Source organism: Scylla paramamosain, chromosome 18 (assembly GCF_035594125.1).
Source record: "Scylla paramamosain isolate STU-SP2022 chromosome 18, ASM3559412v1, whole genome shotgun sequence".
NCBI classification, from domain to species: domain Eukaryota; kingdom Metazoa; phylum Arthropoda; class Malacostraca; order Decapoda; family Portunidae; genus Scylla; species Scylla paramamosain.
This window is the reverse complement of record NC_087168.1, coordinates 11796768-11815088: the sequence shown is the minus strand read 5'-3', so window position 1 is coordinate 11815088 and position 18321 is coordinate 11796768. Positions and strand designations below refer to the sequence as shown.

The 18321-nt window shown below is 38.7% G+C and overlaps 1 protein-coding gene across 3 annotated transcripts in view; it reads right to left on the bottom strand.

The window, feature by feature from the left end:
• Positions 1–18321, bottom strand: part of LOC135109106 (putative neural-cadherin 2) — a 137412-nt gene that overhangs the window by 49458 nt on the left and 69633 nt on the right. Inside the window, exon 2 of one of the 3 annotated variants that reach the window (XM_064020167.1) lies at positions 6968–7242. The exons of the other annotated variants lie outside the window; for them this stretch is intronic. Coding sequence (XP_063876237.1) covers positions 6968–7016 — 49 coding nt within the window. The 5' untranslated portion in view covers positions 7017–7242. The remainder of the gene's footprint in view (positions 1–6967; positions 7243–18321) is intronic. 3 annotated transcript variants of the gene reach the window in all.

Here is an 18321-nt window from a genome sequence, read left to right as displayed (position 1 = left end):
TCCTAGTCTCTCAGTGTTTATGTCTTCCTAACTAGTTCACATTTCTTTTTGTATTATACTTTCTCGGCTTTTTAACATTTTTTATCCATTCTTTTCTTTCGCTTTCTCTTTTTTTTCAGTATATATTCGCATGGATTGTACGATTATATATATATATATATATATATATATATATATATATATATATATATATATATATATATATATATAATATATATATATATATATATATATATATATATATATATATATATATATATATATATATATATATATATATACGAGTATATATATATATATATATATATATATATATATATATATATATATATATATATATATATATATATATATATATATATATATATAATATATATATATATATATATATAATCGTACAATCCATGCGAATATATACTGAAAAAAAAGAGAAAGCGAAAGAAAAGAATGGATAAAAAATGTTAAAAAGCCGAGAAAGTATAATACAAAAAGAAATGTGAACTAGTTAGGAAGACATAAACACTGAGAGACTAGGAGAGAATGTGGTGGAAGGACCACACGAAGGAGGGAAGGAAGACTTAATTATATATATATATATTATATATATATATATATATTATATATATATATATATATATATATATATATATATATATATATATATATATATATATATATATATATATATATATATATATATATATATATATATATATATATATATATATATATATATATATATATATATATATATATATATATATATATATATATATACTCCTTCCTTTCCTTTCAGAATATATATTCGTAAGTACTTAACAAATCTCTTCTATTTTACATTATATATTCCATTCTCTTACTTTTCCCCTTGCCATTAAAAATACTGCTTCCCTGTCTTCTATCTTCTTAGAATATAGAATAGCTACTCTACAGTTTTATGTCATTATACATTATATTTCATAATTTCCTTGCCATTTCTCATTCCTTTCCTTGAACATTATGGACATTCTTTCCTTGTCTCCTTTCGTCTCAGTGTATCTTCGTAACTACTCCACAGTACCCTGTATTTTCTCAGTTCCTTGATATCTCTCCTTTCATTCCTTGTTTTTTTATCTTAACTACTTTTATATTCGACACACACACACACACACACACACACACACACACACACACACACACACACACACACACACACACACACACACATATACACCTCCATCTATCCATTCTCACTTCATTCGGCGCCAAACTTGCAATCAATCAATTCCTTACAAGGACTTGACACATACTCACATACATTCCACTTCACACGCACAACTCCCTCTCTACCCACGATCACATCACCCAATCCTCCATAATCTCCCAGTATTTCGCTCCTCCACCTCCCCTCTCGTACTACCGCGCATCTCTGAGGCCCGTATTCTGAAACGCTTTGCTCTCACCACGGCTATTTTTCCAAGGCCACAGAGACGACTACCTGGGTTAAGAATGTAGAAATCTTGTTAATCTGTCACTAGAACCATAAAAAAAAAAAAAAACTCTTAAAAATCCGTTGAAAGTTGTGGAGGTGCGGCACTGAAGTGTTTTAGAATATTATCCTTAAAACTATATTCTGAGACACTTCTACGCCGCACCTCCACTCCATTTTAAAGGATCTAGATAAACTTACACGGGTTTTTAAAGGTGTATTTATGGATCTAGTGACAGGACTAACAAGATTTCTACATTTTTAACCGGCGGAACGCTCCTGAGAACCGGGCTAATCATCTCTGTGGCCTTAGAAAATAGTCGTGGTGAGAAAGCAAAGCATCTCTAAATACGGGCCTCTTGCAACACCGCCTCTGCATCTCCGCCCCTTCCATCTCCGTGCAGTGTTACATGATATCCTGCCGCACTTGTCAGTTCGATCTTCAAACCCTCACCTCCAAGGGCCTAACCTTTTTACGCCTCAATGGGGGAAGCGAGGGGAAAGTGCGTGTTATTCAATAGAGCTGCAGGAGGAAAGCTTAGCGCAGTGGGGTGGTGGAAAGACGTATGGGAGCCTCTGGTACGTTTGTGCATTGCTTATATCGCTGTGGAGAGTAAATAGTTTGTGTGTAAAGCGACATTCGTGGAAAAAAAAGAAAATGTTCATGTATAGGTATCTCTTCTGTTTTTCTTATTTGTTTGTTATTATGTTTCTAAAGAGTAGAGGAGAAAAGTATAAAGCAGAGATGAATTACGAGAAAAGAAGGAAAATAATACGAATAAGAAAAATAGTAATGATAATGATAATGACGATGATGATGATGATGATGATGAGTGTGATGATGATGATGATGATGATGATGATGATGATGATGATGATAATGATAATGATGATTATGATGATGATGGTAGTAGTAGTAGTAGTAGTAGTAGTAGTAGTAGTAGTAGTAAGTAGTAGTAGTAGTAGTAGTAGCAGTAGTAGTGATAAAAATAATAATAATAATAACAACAACAATTAGAAGAAGAAGAAGAAGAAGAAGAAGAAGAAGAAGAAGAAGAAGAAGAAGAAGAAGAAGAAGAAGAAGAAGAAGAAGAAGAAGAAGAAGAAGAAGAAGAAGAGGAAGAAGGAAAACGTAACACCGTAAGCTTCTCAGTAGCAAGCCCATGTTAGTGGCGGTGAATAATTGAAGACAAACCTTGAGATTGTAAAAAAGTGAGGCGACTTAAGAAAATAAATCTCTTCTTCAAAGTATACACACACACACACACACACTCTCTCTCTCTCTCTCTCTCTCTCTCTCTCTCTCTCTCGCCCTTAAATTTACACTCGCTATCTCGATCAATTGTGTCCTTGTCAAAAGCATCACAGCGGCTGGATTGAGACTGAACACACATTACAAAACCTAACCTTCTATCCCTGCACGCACGCTGACACGCTTCTCTCCCTGTGAATGCTTTATTTATCAGTAACAATGTCACACACAGGTAGTGGCAAATATAGACACATCAGAGACACAAGAGGTGGTGGAACTCTCTGAAGGACGGAACCGCTTATATAATAATTCTCAAGCGTTTTTGTGTCTTGCCTGGACTACTTCCCCCCCGAGGAAGCTGCTGCGGGTGGTCATGGGGTGTTTTCATGATTCGAGAGATATTTTTAACCCCTTCAGCACTATGACATCAGTTTTATTTATATCACTCGAGGATATTGAGTTTACGATGATTTTTCTTTTTATAATATAGGACTTGAAAATAAAAAAAATAAAAAAATATATATATAGCTACTCATCCGCTACAGCTATTATATCATTAACTATTCTAACACTTGATGACTACATGGAGTCAGGAAATGATCAGTAGTAGCGAAAAAATTACCAAAAATTCTGTTATGAATGAGGAAAACACCTGTGAGAACCAGACTACTCATCTCTGTGGAAAATGCTCATGAAAAAACAAAGCATTTCAAAACACCGGCTCAGGTGAACGCCACGTCGGCGCGTTCTTGTGTCACTTTTCCAATTTGCTTAGTTTCGCGCCTCGCCTCTCGCTCTTTCACGACAGCGCCGCCGCCTCCGGGAAAATCTCATTTAATTTTCACGCTCTGTTCGGGGTTAATGTGGACAAAACTGGGAGCCGGCGATCTTGTTACCGTCGCTACCTTGTTACTTGCACGAGTGATGCTTCAGTATTTCACTTCCTTGTCAACCTTTTCATCATTCTTATTTCCTGTTCCTTTACCTATAATCCTTTATTTTTGCCCTGTATCCTGCAGCATTACAAAGAAGCCATCAGGCCTACATTTGGCAGTCCCTGTAAAAACAAGAACAAGAATAACGACAACAACAACAACAGCAACAAAGGAAGATGATGATGAGGAGGAGAAAGAACAACGACAAAGACAAGAGCAACAACAACAACAATAAAAAGATAATAAGAAGAGATTGTTCTGTTACTGTTGGAATAAGAAAAAAAAAACGAAAAAAAAACGAAAAAAAGGAAAAAAGAAAAAGAAAGGAAAAGAAAATCATAGCACCTCTAATACAATTCTTGCACATGTTACCTTATCTCGCGGAGAGAAATAAGACGCAACGCACGAGAGGGAGCGAGAGAAGAGAAGAGAGGAGTAACCAAGTGGAAAGAATAAAAGTGGTAAGGGTTCTGCTGGTTAATCTCGCGGTAAGGAGAATCTTTCTAGGAGATGCTTAATGAATTGTGCTCACCAAGTGCTTGTTTGTTTAATCGTGCGTCCGTCCCTTCGCCTGTCTGGGTCTGTCTGTTTGTCTGTCTTTCAGATCATCCGTCCGTCCTTCCATGCATCTGTCGTTCGTCAGTCTGTTTCTCTCGTCGTCAGTCTATCTGTTCATCTGTTTGTCTTACGTTGTCGTCCATTCGTTCATCTGCGTCTGCAAGTCATTTCTCTCTCTCTCTCTCTCTCTCTCTCTCTCTCTCTCTCTCTCTCTCTCTCTCTCTCTCTCTCTCTCTCTCTCTCTCTCTCTCTCTCTCTCTCTCACGGACAATCTTTCACTTTCTCCAATCATGCAAAGAAACATTTGTCTTCATGTTTAAAGTCTGGATGTGAAGGTTTGCTTACTTGTTTGGGAATAAGTAACACTAAGAAATCATGTATTCACCAGTCGGACATTTTTACGTATCCTTAGTGCATATGTGAGTGCATGCCAATGATGAGCGTGTAGATCTCCTAAGTAATCACCCTCCTATTCCTTAAACGTTTCAGCGTATTATCTAGACTACTTTTAACTGACGCTAGTGAATGTTATTAAGGTGTTGAGAGGTGTTTTCATGATTCTGATGAAAGTCTAGCAAGACCTTTTCTCTGTCAGTAGGAAAACACCCCGAAAGATATGATGAACAACAAAAACTAGTTAACTGATCCACTGCACTATATAAGGTTTCTAGTTTCATGTATAATCTTAATGAGAAGGAACATTTCTTGGACTTCCTGTTACATAAGTCCTACTACTATTGCTACTTCTCTCCTCCTCTTCTTATCACTACAACTTCTAGGAGATATTAGGGCGTAACAATTCCCTCGATGTCGTAAAGAGGATTGAAAACGACCGGCATTGAGAGCTGGAGGCCAATCTCCCCGGAACTTTACGAAACAATACAATAAACAATGCCTCTTTTGCGCAATCAATTCCCGTTCTTTTTTTTTTTCTGATGTCACTTCACATGTGCAGGAACAATGGCGTCGTCTACAGCTTTTTATCATCATCAACATTTCGACAGAAAGTGTGGACACCTCATACCTGACGTCACACATTGATTCTGGATGACAAAATTAGTTATTATTATTTTTGATGAGCACTCAATGTTATTGTTGGGTACGTTCATAAAAAAAAAAAAAAAAAAAAAAAAAAAAAAAAATATATATATATATATATATATATATATATATATATATATATATATATATATATATATATATATATATATATATATATATATATATATATATATATATATATATAATAAAATAAAATAAAGCAAGATGAAAGAAAGCGTGAGACAAGACACCAGGACGACATTCGTCTGGTATGTCTCCAGAGTTTGGTCTTGCAGGTAGCGTAGTGAGGCCCAGAAAGGTACAAGTGAGCTAGTTCCAGCACAGCGCAGTTGCTACACCCGTAGTTACTTGCTCCATTTGACCACATGACAACTACGACCACAGCAATGCTGCCGCTCCTCGGTCTGCAATGGGTTACATTTGAATGATAAAATCAGGACGGAAGAGGTGCAAGGCTGCAGAGGAAAGTTTGCATGTCCCTTGACAAGTTACTGCTGATGGTCCACGGGGAGCAAATCCTGCTGGAGAGGAAGGCTTCACTTATCTGAAGGATGAACAATTTAGATTATCGTGGAATAGACTGATAGAAAGATAGATAGATGAATAGATAAATAAACAAACAGACATACAGATAGATAGATATAAAAGGTAGATAGAAAGATAAACAGAGAGATAGAAAAGTTGGTGTGTGTGTGTGTGTGTGTGTGTGTGTGTGTGTGTGTGTGTGTGTGTGTGTGTGTGTGTGTGTGTGTGTGTGTGTGTGTGTGTGTGTGTGTGTGTGTGTGTGTGTGTGTGTGTGTGTGTGTGTGTGTGTGTTGGTAAGGACAAATCACTTGGCGGGAACAAAATGTATGTAATCTGGAATGTTTAAGATCCGAAACACAAATGTTACTTAGAGACATCACGTCACAGGTCATTGACTGCTATTACATGGAGCAATTCGCTTAATAGATAAAAATAGAGTCATTTTTAACTAATCAGGGAGCGTCAAGGACCTGATTGCGTTTAGAAGCAAAGCGTAGCGGAAAGAATCGACGGTAAAGATTCTGATTGCTTCAAGAACAGAGGATGAAGAGAAGGAACGAATGCAATCAAGACGAGGTGCGCAGCATTTGCTGGAAGGTGAGAGCGGGTGACCTGGCAGAGCTAATGATACAGCAATTCTTTACGGAGATAGAAAGCTTCACTGATTGCTTTGGTGTCGCAGCAATGAGGTTGTGTGGCGCTGCGAAATCAAGAAAAAATGAAATAAAATTATGTTATTACAAGCCTAAAACATATATATATATATATATATATATATATATATATATATATATATATATATATATATATATATATATATATATATATATATATATATATAACTCCATGGATAAAGTGTTCTTTAAAAATGACACAAAACGCCGGAAATGCATTCTGTAGTACAGGAAAAAAACAAAAAAACATGGAAGCATTATCAGAAGCAAAGGTGCATGCTAGAGTAAACGTTAACTCGCTTCTACATTACCTTGCGTTTTCCACCAATTTTAAGTTCTCTGATCTACTGGCAAACTCCTTACAAAACCTAGCAATTGTCAGATTCTTAGCAGATCAAAAGACTTCAGACGGAGGGACAACGTTAAACACAGTGGAAGTGTGTGGTGTGTCACTTCTCCCCTTGAACCTTACTGTTGAGGAGTGGCTACTCACCCATCCAGGTGCTGTTGGTGATGATCTGAAGAATCCTGGCTGGGTCCATGGCGAGGTGGGTCGGTGCGACGCGCGGGCTGTTACCAAGGCAGGGCAACAACCCCGACCTGTGTGTATAACGTTCTTCTCTTTCACTAACAAGAGTATTTGGTTTCCTTTCACGTGGATCAATGTTTTCGACGAGGTGCGTGACGTTGAATGCCTCCCACCTCAATTACTATTCTATCTGATCCGGTTCAAGCCTTCAGTGACCTTCAGATGAGATGCAGTGCGATCTGGCGGATGTGGATGAGCGGACGAGGATTAACAGCCACGTGACAGGAGCGAGTGTTGTGCTTCTTTTGCCCCTCTGAGTACTAAGCGGTATGACACCTGTTACCTAACCCATTCGCTACTACGGACAACTTTCAAGCTTCATTAAAGATAATCATAATGATGTACATAAAACATAATTTTGTTCAATGAGTAGTTAGAGGATTTATAATTCCTTGATAAAAACCTTCATTCTTAGTAACTTGACCAAATACGTACTCTAATGGCATCTAGACTATAATGAAATCGATGTCATGATACAGAGAGGATTAATTTGAGCATTTCCAGATTTTATGGAGCATAAATAAAACTAGACACAACAAGGCTTGAACTGCCTCACCATTCCTTTCTTTTGCTGCCAGTGATGTCTCTTAAACTTATTACGAACAAAACTTGTACACCAGAAAATTCTGAGGAGCCACAGCGCTCAGAGGGTGAAGGGGAGGTACGTCAAACTGACTGACTGACTGACTTCACTGCGCCGCAACAACGGGGTCACACAACGCCGTACTTGCTGGAAAACTTTAAAGACGTGATAACGAAATAAAGTACACGAATACTGGCAAGAAAAGATCGTTTAGCCACTAGCAGATTTAGTGTGTCTTCGTGTCTTAGTGTGGTTCTAAATACACCGGTGCTTATGAGCTGTTAATTTGCAATAACGCCTGAAGATAGTTTGCCAAGTAACCTAACACTAGTAATGCTTTCAAGTATTAACTATGTAGTTACAGAGCAAGAGTACGCCGTTTATTTGGGTGTGCATGAATAAATTTTTCCTAAATGATATACACTGTATACACGTAAAAAAACAAAACTATTAAAATAAAACAAAAAAGTTCCATTGCATAATACGAACTTTATCCCTTACTAGCATAATGAAACACCACCACCACCACCATCAACAACAACAACAACAACAACAACAACAACAATCCGGTATGATTAACTACCTGAAATTAAAAATTGCAGGTATCGGAACTGGCCATTAAGAATGAGATGGTTTCATATAAAAATGTTCTTGTTACTCGGTCATAATTCATCTCTTCAGCATGTTGCACGAAGATTATTAATTCAGTCACCTAGAAATGCATAAACTTTTTACCGACTCGTCTGTAAAATTTTAACCATTGATGAATTAATTATCTGGACCACGGAATGGCTGCTGTTGAGACTCAACCGAACAACTTCATTTCCGCGCTGAGCAGAACAACCTAGCCGCTCTAAAAAAATTACCCTGCATATTTCAAGGATCTGTTGTTTGATCTAATGAAGTTGTTACTAGATTTTAAAAAAAGAGAACGTTCAAAGAAATAAATGTATTATATGTATACCGTAACAGTACTGACCAACACATATCTTGTTCTCAAACCGGGATAGTCTGTGTGATTTGTCGCTGCTCTCGGTATGCTATCTACACACACACTCACAAACACACACACACACACACACACACACACACACACACACACACACACACACACACACACACACACACTAAACAACAAAGCTAACAACCATTTTCCATTTCTTTATTATTAATATTCCCTCTTGGGGTCTGCGTAAAGTTATATTGGCAAACCACAAATGGGAAGGCGTCCTTTCCCTCTGGTTGTCCTCGGGGAAATTTGCAACGGAGAGGCGAACAGCTCCCTGAGGGCGCTCTGAGCACGCACAATTCTCGAGGAGAGGGACTCTAATCGCAGACTTCCCGTTGCTGCGTCCACGGCATTCACTTAAGAGTCGGGCGTCTCCGGAGGGAATGGAGGCACGCAGCGTCCGGAAAGGAGACAAGAAACTGGAAGAAGGGAGATGAGAGGAGGGAAGACTGCGGGTGTGTGTGTGTGGAGGCGGTAAAGGATTGGGAAGAAGGCGAGAAAAGAAGAAAAAAAAAAAATGTGAAACAGGTGAGCAAAAAGGAGAGTGAAAGTGGAGGTAAGGCTTGGTCAAGGATACGGATGTAAATATACGCTCAGGACTACGACTGCTCAAGGCGCTCCTTGTTCCTCGTCAAAGAAGCTCATGTTTGTGCTCCCTGCGTGGAGAGTTGCTTCACGCCCACGATCCGCAAATATTTTCTTCCCCCAAGGGGGCGCTGCGCCACAGTTTTGGTAATTGCCACTAAAGTCAGTTCTGGCTGAGAATCAGCACTGCTTGTGCTGGAGTTCCTTTACATGACCCAACACCAAAGGTCAACACTGCGTTGCAGGCGGCGGCATTGCGGGTTGCAGGGACAGGGAAACAATACAATGGAGAGCCTCCAAGGGAGGGACGTTGACTCGCTCGGCTGAGTCTGCTTCTCCCTGACTAACTAAATAATAATACAGTAGTGGACTCGCCTTCCCAGAGGCTATTGAGGCCAGTAGCGAGAGGCAGTCTTACTGAGGCTGTGACCTTGTTGGCCAGAACCTGAGATCATGGCCTTACAATTCCATTTCCGGCACAATAATGATAAAATCTCGGAGTGATACACCATCACATTCCTTGGAGAGAATAATGTCTAGTAGACTTTTCTGTTCTCTTTACAACTGAGAACCAGCGCTATGAAATGACTAAAGGTAATACTAGTTCCAAATAAGGTGAAGCACATTGCTGAAATAAATGAAATAAAAATGAAGTGAGCGAAATATTACAATTAACGAAGTGTCAAAGACAACAAGACTCGGGGACAGGAGCAGTGAACTTAGACCACCAATGCATAGGAGGAAATTAAAAATGACAATGGGTTATCATAGACAGAGAGCATGAAGCCTCAGATTTACACTAATTCATAACATTTTAGACTCTAATGGGATGAGAAATCATGTATGAATAATCCTTAATTTATTCCTTCCTTCACAGCGATGTCTCCTATCCTCATGACTATCTGTTCCTTCACTAATCAAGACAGCATCTTGAATCATGACCACTTAGGACAGAACAAGTGCAGCAGTGAATGGGCGTCCTGCCGGCCACTAAAATGGTGGTCGTGGGTTTCATCCGTGATAGATATCAAAACTACATAATTCCTCTGATAGAACTCAATGCATCGGCTTTGTTTTCTAACAGAGTTGACGAGAGACTGGAGCACGCGACTTATGACATCAATAAGAGGAGAGAAGGTAAGTGTCACATCTTGCCAAGTGCCTGTGATTATATTTCTCTCAATCCTTGTACAGTCGCGGTACTAGGTAATGTTACAACTCACAGATTTTTCTCATCTGATAGCGACATCATCTCCTATCGTAGATGGAAATGGATGGGTGCGATAGGTGGAAATAGGTAGGTATGTTTCATACAGAGACTGCCACGTGTAGGCCTGACGGCTTCTTGCAGTTTCCTATATTTTCTTATGTTCTTATGTTATTTTCTAACTGTATGTTGCAAATCATCATCATGTATTATATATTATTTCTCTTGTTAGAGGTAGCTGTTGTTGTTGTCATCATTATTATTGTATTAGATTTTCCTCCTCTTTTTCCTCCTTTCTGCCTGGCTTGTGCGTGCTGAGGCCAGGCGAGTGATGATGTGATGATAAGTAGGCTTATTTAATATTCATATTTAGAGGATGTAGAGAGGGATATGTATAGGAGAGATTATACATATTTTCTTCATTGTCTATGTAGCATCATTATTACTCTAATCGTATACTTTCTTTTAAAGTAATAAACTTGTTATTTGATAATGTTAACTTTTGCCGCCAGCAGTGTCGGCGGCAGTGGGTGCCGGCAGCAGAGTGGTGTTGGCGACGCTCGGTTCGCAGTCTTGTCACAGAAAAGGGTCCTGTTGGAATCTTGTAAATACACAGAGACTCTAGTGACCTGGCGTTTCCACATACCCGCCAATTTTTACTAAACTAAACATCACTAAACAGAACCAGAGAGAGAGAGAAGTCTAATATATGGTGAGTACAGCGGTAACAACCTCTCTGAATCAACCTCACCGATTTCACCATAACACTCCTCTAGGGAAGGAAGGTTGGATCTACTTAAATTTGACGTCTCTTTCGTAACTTTGGTTTATTTGATTTGTCGCCTAAGGTACGAACTTAATTGTTATTCTGTGCACCTCTTCTATTTGTTGTTGACGTTCTTCAAATGTGTGTCCTAAGCAGCTTTTCTAATGTGTGTGTGTGTGTGTGTGTGTGTGTGTGTGTGTGTGTGTGTGTGTGTGTGTGTGTGTGTGTGTGTGTGTGTGTGTGTGTGTGTGTGTGTGTGTGTGTTTATAAGTAAAAACACTGAAAATCACAGCAACTGGTTTATAGGCTGTCTAAAATGTACCATGAGTTTCGTAATGACAGACAACTGCAGCTCACGTCAGGCAAATGAAACACATCCTGCACATCTTTTCATTAAACAAATATAAAATAACAGACGATGCGTTGCCAATCTACTCGTAACCCCGTCTCCCCCCGCCCCCCAAAAAAAAAAGAAAAAAAAGGTACTATTCTGCTCCCCTTTCATCCCAGCAGCTCTCCCCGCAGTGTTCATCACATCACAGGCAATGTTCCCTTACGAGGGTTCGCTACTGAGTCCCCTGATTCCCTCCCGCCACTTCATCAGGCACTGAACCACGTCGTTTTAGTTATAAAGCATTTCATCCTGGAAAGTATCTGATCCGCGGCGCCTTTCAACACTATTATTACATCGCCTGTAACTCGCCGCTGGGGGAGACACATGCGCCATAACAGATACACTGTTTTATAATGTGTAATCTGTATTCCTCTGATTAATTTGACAATATATCAAATCTTTCTGTATAAGACAGTGGAAAAAATCGGTGGGTGAAAAGTGAATGAAAGAAGAGAAAAGAGGGGAGAACATGGATGGATGAAAAGTGAATGAAAGGAGAGGAGGGAGGAGAGAACATGAGAAGAAAGGTAGCAAGGAACAATGATGGAATGGGACAGGTGAATCACGCACTAGAGGAGCCAGCTATTCCATTTCACAAGAATCACTCTAGTGCTTGCCGCCCTCATCAGTGCCCCAACCACCACCACCACCACAACCACCACCACCACCTTTCCTGTCAGGATTTACCAGCCTTATGGTGTTTTTAGAGGAGGTTTTATGGCATCCTGGCTCCAATTCAGGTACTCTGCGGTTTGTTGCGTATGAGAGAGAGAGAGAGAGAGAGAGAGAGAGAGAGAGAGAGAGAGAGAGAGAGAGAGAGAGAGAGAGAGAGAGAGAGAGAGAGAGAGAGAGAGAGAGAGAGAGAGAGAGATTGTTATCTAGTGTTTTCACTCCCATCAAACAAAAATTTATCTAAAAAACACTCATCTCCAAGCCTGTGCACTGAGAACGAATGAATACATTCTTTGAAGAAATTTCACGCAGGCGAGTGTGCAATTTCAACGTGAATTACACCGCCAATAAAAAAAAAGCACAAGCAGTAATATCGAAGGATTATGATTTCCCAGCATAAAATATGAAATGATTTACGTAAAATAATGATGTGACAGAGAATTACATCGTGGAAAAGTAGAACTGATTAGTAAAACGCTTCGCAAACACTGGAGAATTAAAAGTCGAGAGCAGTCACGTGTCGTAAGCTTATTGAATTGTAACAATGTTTGAGTTAAATCTTTGTTCACCGGAAATCTATTCTGCCTTCTCGCCTTCTTGCTTTCCATTGCAATATATGTGATCCATCTTTAATCTACGATTCTAACTGCTGTGGTTTATACAAAGACCAACCCGTCCAACACTCACACTAAACAGTCTTTTTATATTATTCACAAAGGAGGAAGACCCAAGGGCATTAACAGATTCTGGTAAAAAAAAAAAAAAAAGCCTCTCTCATTGTCCCTCCCAAAAGTACACATGAGCCAAGTAATGCCTGTGTTGCAAAGGCTTCCAGGAAAATCTGGCAATGTGACGAGATTAGGAATAACGTGGGTATGTGGATATCACTACATCAGTTAATACATATTTTTATGCCGACGGAAGAACGACGAATTCATGAAGTACTGAATAATTAATTTCTTGAGAGGACGAAGACTTTGGCACCATACGTATATTCTTAAATACTTTGGGCTCTCGTAAGAACTACTTTCAAAAGCCATAGATATAACTGGTTGTATTCTTATGGGTGTTTTTTTCCCTCATTGCTACGGAATACACGTTAGACTATTACTCGTATCAAAGAAACATCCCTGAACATCCCTGACAAATTCCACCAGGGCCCTTCAAAAAACAGTCATTGTAAGAGGTTGAAATGTCCAAAAATATGGTGCTAAGTCATAAGTTTATCCCATCTATCCAAAAGCTCATCGTAAAGTACAATCGCCTCCCAACTCCTCTCTCCACCCCGCCCCCCGCCAAAAAAAAAAAAAAAAAAAAAAAAAAAATCTTTCCTGGACGAACATTGCCTGCGTTCAAACTACATCTCTCAGGGGGGTCAGAAGTTTATCATATCGACTTTAGCATTACTTGATTATAAAGTAATCTGGGGTTAATATTAATTTGGCCATGTAATATATTTTCGCAGGAGTTAATTTACTCGTGGAAGGGAGTGGTGGCGGAGACCTTTCATCAGGGCATCACAGCTTCCTGCCTCTAATTCCTGCTTTATTATATTTCCAACAAAAAACGAGTGCTCCCCATTGCGAAATTCTCAAACCTAATCAGAGTAAGCGTGGAATATCTCTTTGTCGCCTTCCTCATTTTCTACCAGGTATTCTTCTTACGTTTTCTTCTGCTTTTCTGTTCGCTATCTTTTCATTTTCCTTCCAACATCTTTCTAAAATTTCCTGTCTTTTCTTTTCTTAGCTTGTCTTATTTTTCATTTAACACCCTCCTTTCGTTTTCCTTTGCCTTTGTTTCCTATCTTTCTTCTGATATTTTTCCTACATTCTCTTCTTCTTCTCTTTTCCTTATCTTCTTTCTCATTCTCCTAGTATTCTCCCTACGGTTTCTTCTGCCTTTCTTACTCCGATCCACCTTTTCGTTTTCCTTCAGGCATTCCTCCTACATTTCCTTCCGCTCCTCTGTGCCCTTTTCGCATTATTTCTATTCCCCGTCGCCTACTTGTTTCCGCCATGCCTGCCCCCGCCGCTCCAATACGGCAGCTCCCTGGTTTCTTGTGAACTTTCTGAAGACTCCATTCCTCTTCTACCGAGCGTCTCCTGATCTCCTCTCTATTCCTGGGTTGAGAGCGAAGAGGAAGTGGCATAGCTCGCCCTCCTGCCCATGAATATAGAGCAAAACGTGAGGTGTCGCCCTTGAGGAGGAGAGGCGGATGTGTCTGCGGGACTCGGGGAAGGATTTAGGGCGAGAAGAAATTGCAAATGGTCCGAAAAATCATTTTGCATCTTATACTTTGAAAAATGTACGTGATTTTACCGTGTGTGTTTCTCAGTCTCTCTTTTAAATGTCTTCGTTTCTTTTATTATTTACTTATGTCGTGTAATCGTCTTATATTTCTCTGTCTCTCGGTGCATGGTTTGGTTTCTTTTTATTATGTTTTTTTTTATTCTTTTTTTTTTTCCCCTCTCGAGAAATGTGATAAATTTGTTCAGTTATTGTTCTATTTATCTTTTTTTCCGCTATGCATTTCTTCCTCTCTTGTGGATTGTGTTCATCTCGTTTCATTACTTTTATTTTTTATTTATTTTATTATTTTTGTCGCCATCATATACTCCTTTCTTTCTTGGGATTATGTAGTTTTATTTATTTATCTATTTTTCACCACGGCCTGTTTATTTTTTAATGGAATTTCTTCGTTTCATTGGTTACATTAAAAAATATTTTCTTTTCACAATTACATTTTTTTTCTCTGAAGTAATGTCTTACTTTATTAATTTTCTTTTTGTACTTGCAATCATGTTTCTTTAAGGAATGTCTTAATTTCATCCACTATCATTATTTTTTATTGTATTGTGTTGTTATTGTTGTTGTTGTTGTTGTTGTTGTTGTTGTTGCTGCTGTTGTTGTTGTTAATAGAGGTGGTTGTCTTCTAGTTCTTGTTCTTCTTTTCTTCTCCTTATTATCATGGTTATTATTATTATTATTATTATTATTATTATTATTATTATTATTATTATTACTATTATTATAATCATTATTATTACTATTATTATTATTATTATTATTATTATTATTATTATTATTATTATTATTATTACTATCATTACTGTCTTTTACGACAAATGATTTCCCCCCGTGCAATGCCCTCGGTTCATACATTATTGTTAGCATTATTTCTTTTTTCGATGTTGCACACTGACAATAATTGTTGGTGGCGATACTGGGCTGTGTTCCAGTTCATATTTTTCTACTAATGTTCGACACAAAACAATACACTGGATATTATCTTACACAACAGAGTAATTAATGCGTATGAAATCTACTTTTTTATTTGATTACGGTGATACCCGGTGTTTTCGGAAAGATAAAGTACTTCATATAATAACAAAAAAAAAGTTAGAACAATTATGCAGAATTCAGAATAGTATAAGGTAAGATAAAATAATAATCTAACTTCCTCTCTCATTCCTGGTTGTTCTTGGTGAGGGAGCACCGGGAACAATCTATCACCGTGCAGGGGGCCATCCCAGGGGAGAGGCGCCCCGACGACCCAGCAGAGGGATGCTCCACCCAGGCTGCAGCAGGATCACGGGCCGATTGGCGCGCTCCGTGACACATTCTCTAAAACTTTATCCATTTCTTCCCTATAAAATTTAATACAGTTTTACCAGCGAGCCACGTTCCTCTGAAGCCACAAGGGCGAAAGTAGTCAGGGATAAAGTATTCAACCATCAGCTCGTATTTCCTTCACCACCTTCCTTCATCCGTCTAAGATGAGAGCAATTTTTTTCAGTGAGCTAATAATACACAACAGGCTATCTGAGGCTAAGACGGCATCGAATAATCTGTTTTTTTAAGGGATAACATTGTAAGGAGTGAGTGTCGGCAAAGCAGGATTCGATTCTGACCATTCAGGACCGACAGAGCACGTGCACCGCAGTACACGGCGTCTGATTTTACTGGTGGGGGTCACTCTCCCACCGGTGAAGCAGTGTGTTGTGAGGAACATGACTCATAGAGATGTACAGAAAATATGTTACATGGAACCACGAGAGAGGGAAAAATGTGATTCACACACACACACACACACACCAAACCGTTCGCACTGTTGCAAAGACGTAAATATAAACAAATGCCTAAAAACACAGTCATCAGAGCAGTGCCGCAGCAACACGCAAACAGAACGAGACTTTTGTCCTTGTTTCCTACATTACGTCCTGATTATTCACATTCTTTTTCTTCCTAGTCGTTTCATTAGCTAGTGAACGGCGGGATGCGAACGGCGAGCCACTAGACCTCTTGCGTTATGGTCAACCTGTCGAGGCTCAGCGAACTCAAGCCATTATGCAGTATAGAGATCACTGCAAGCCTGCCTTTGCTATTTTTTTTTTCTGTGCCGCTGACCGATGGATCCTGCCTGAGCCGTACTGGGATGGCGATGATAAACGGATAGACCGAACATTGATAGTGTTACCTCACTAGTGTTTTCATCTTTACGTGCCTCTCTGTGTGGCGGAGTAGGTGTGTTTCTCTTGCTGTTGCTCTTACCTGTCTGTCCACACACACACACACACACACACACACACACACACACACACGCACACACATACATACATACATACATACTTCAATACATACATACACCACAGATCTCCCCTATTTTTTTCCCCGAAGCTCTCGGTAACTCACGTAGCAATGAAGCCGTAAAATCAAATTTCAAGAGCAAATTAACAAAGAAGGAAATAAAAAACTATACATAAAAGAGAATATTTAATTTTCCTGCAAAATATTTATTTGATCGCATCGGCGTGCATGTTTGAAATTCCCTTTAACGGAATGAAAATGGAGGAATTTAATTCATATTTCCGTGCAATTTGATTTCACAACAGATTTATTAACTGAGCGTGAACTACATGGCGCACCAATATGCACTTATGGTATTCTACGTCTCTAAATACGCGAATGATATCAAAACTATACAATATTCTCAATGCAACGATTACACAAACCGTTCTCTTGATCCAGGCAATAGTGATCTGGGGTGAGCGGTGAAGCTAGTAGTCACTGATGTCCCTTGAGAAAGCTCAGACTGGGTAGCGGTTCTCATTACGCGCAGCATCTCTCGATAGGAAGGATGCAAGAGAACTAAATTGACGCGGAAGTCATAACTACTGTTTCGTTCCTGCCTTTATTGAAGTAATCTGAGAGTAAGCCAAAGAGAAAGACAGACAGAGACTAAAGCAAACACAGACAATTATCATGAGTGCTGCGAGAGCAGTTAATTACTTATCACATAGGATTTCCGAATTTTTCTCATGTATTTAATTCAGATATTTTGTATATATTGTAAGAGCTATTTGTTAATAGAAATGTTAAATCTTTGACAGGTATTTTTTAGTAATATTCTTCTGTTTGATATGTACCAGCCTGTAGGTATTATACACATTTCCACTGTTTCATCACAACCTGCAGTCAGTTTCGCAGAGCAGGTACTGATACTTGAAAATTTGTACCATTGTAGTCTAAAATTTTATCTAAACGTCATCATTATTCAGTTACGTTAAAAATCAATGTATGAAGATAAAGACATAAAAAGCTATCCAAATATAACTGCTGGAGTCGAGCACTCTCCACGACCCATTTAGTGCACTGAAGTTAACATATAATCTCATTTTTTTTTCCCATTATAACCAATGCAGCTTTTTAAACTCTCTTTCTTGTACTTCAGGCTCTTAAGTTTTGTAAATTTGATAAAAACGAAATTAATTGTTTTCCTGTGTATCTATGTAAACATTTTTTTTTTTTTTTGCAGGAATTTGAATGTTAATGGAGGACGACCACGACAGCAAAGAGATCAATGTAAAGTTTCTAAGCAGTTGCGATGATGCTATGAAATTAGATAAAAAAGAGATTTGAGTTCTTCTTCATTAGCCTTATGAACCTGAGCAGCATCGATATGGAAAGTTATAATCACTTGCCTCCCATATCGGAAGAAATTTTCGTCCCCACAGATTTCCTACTAACACTTTATATATTTTC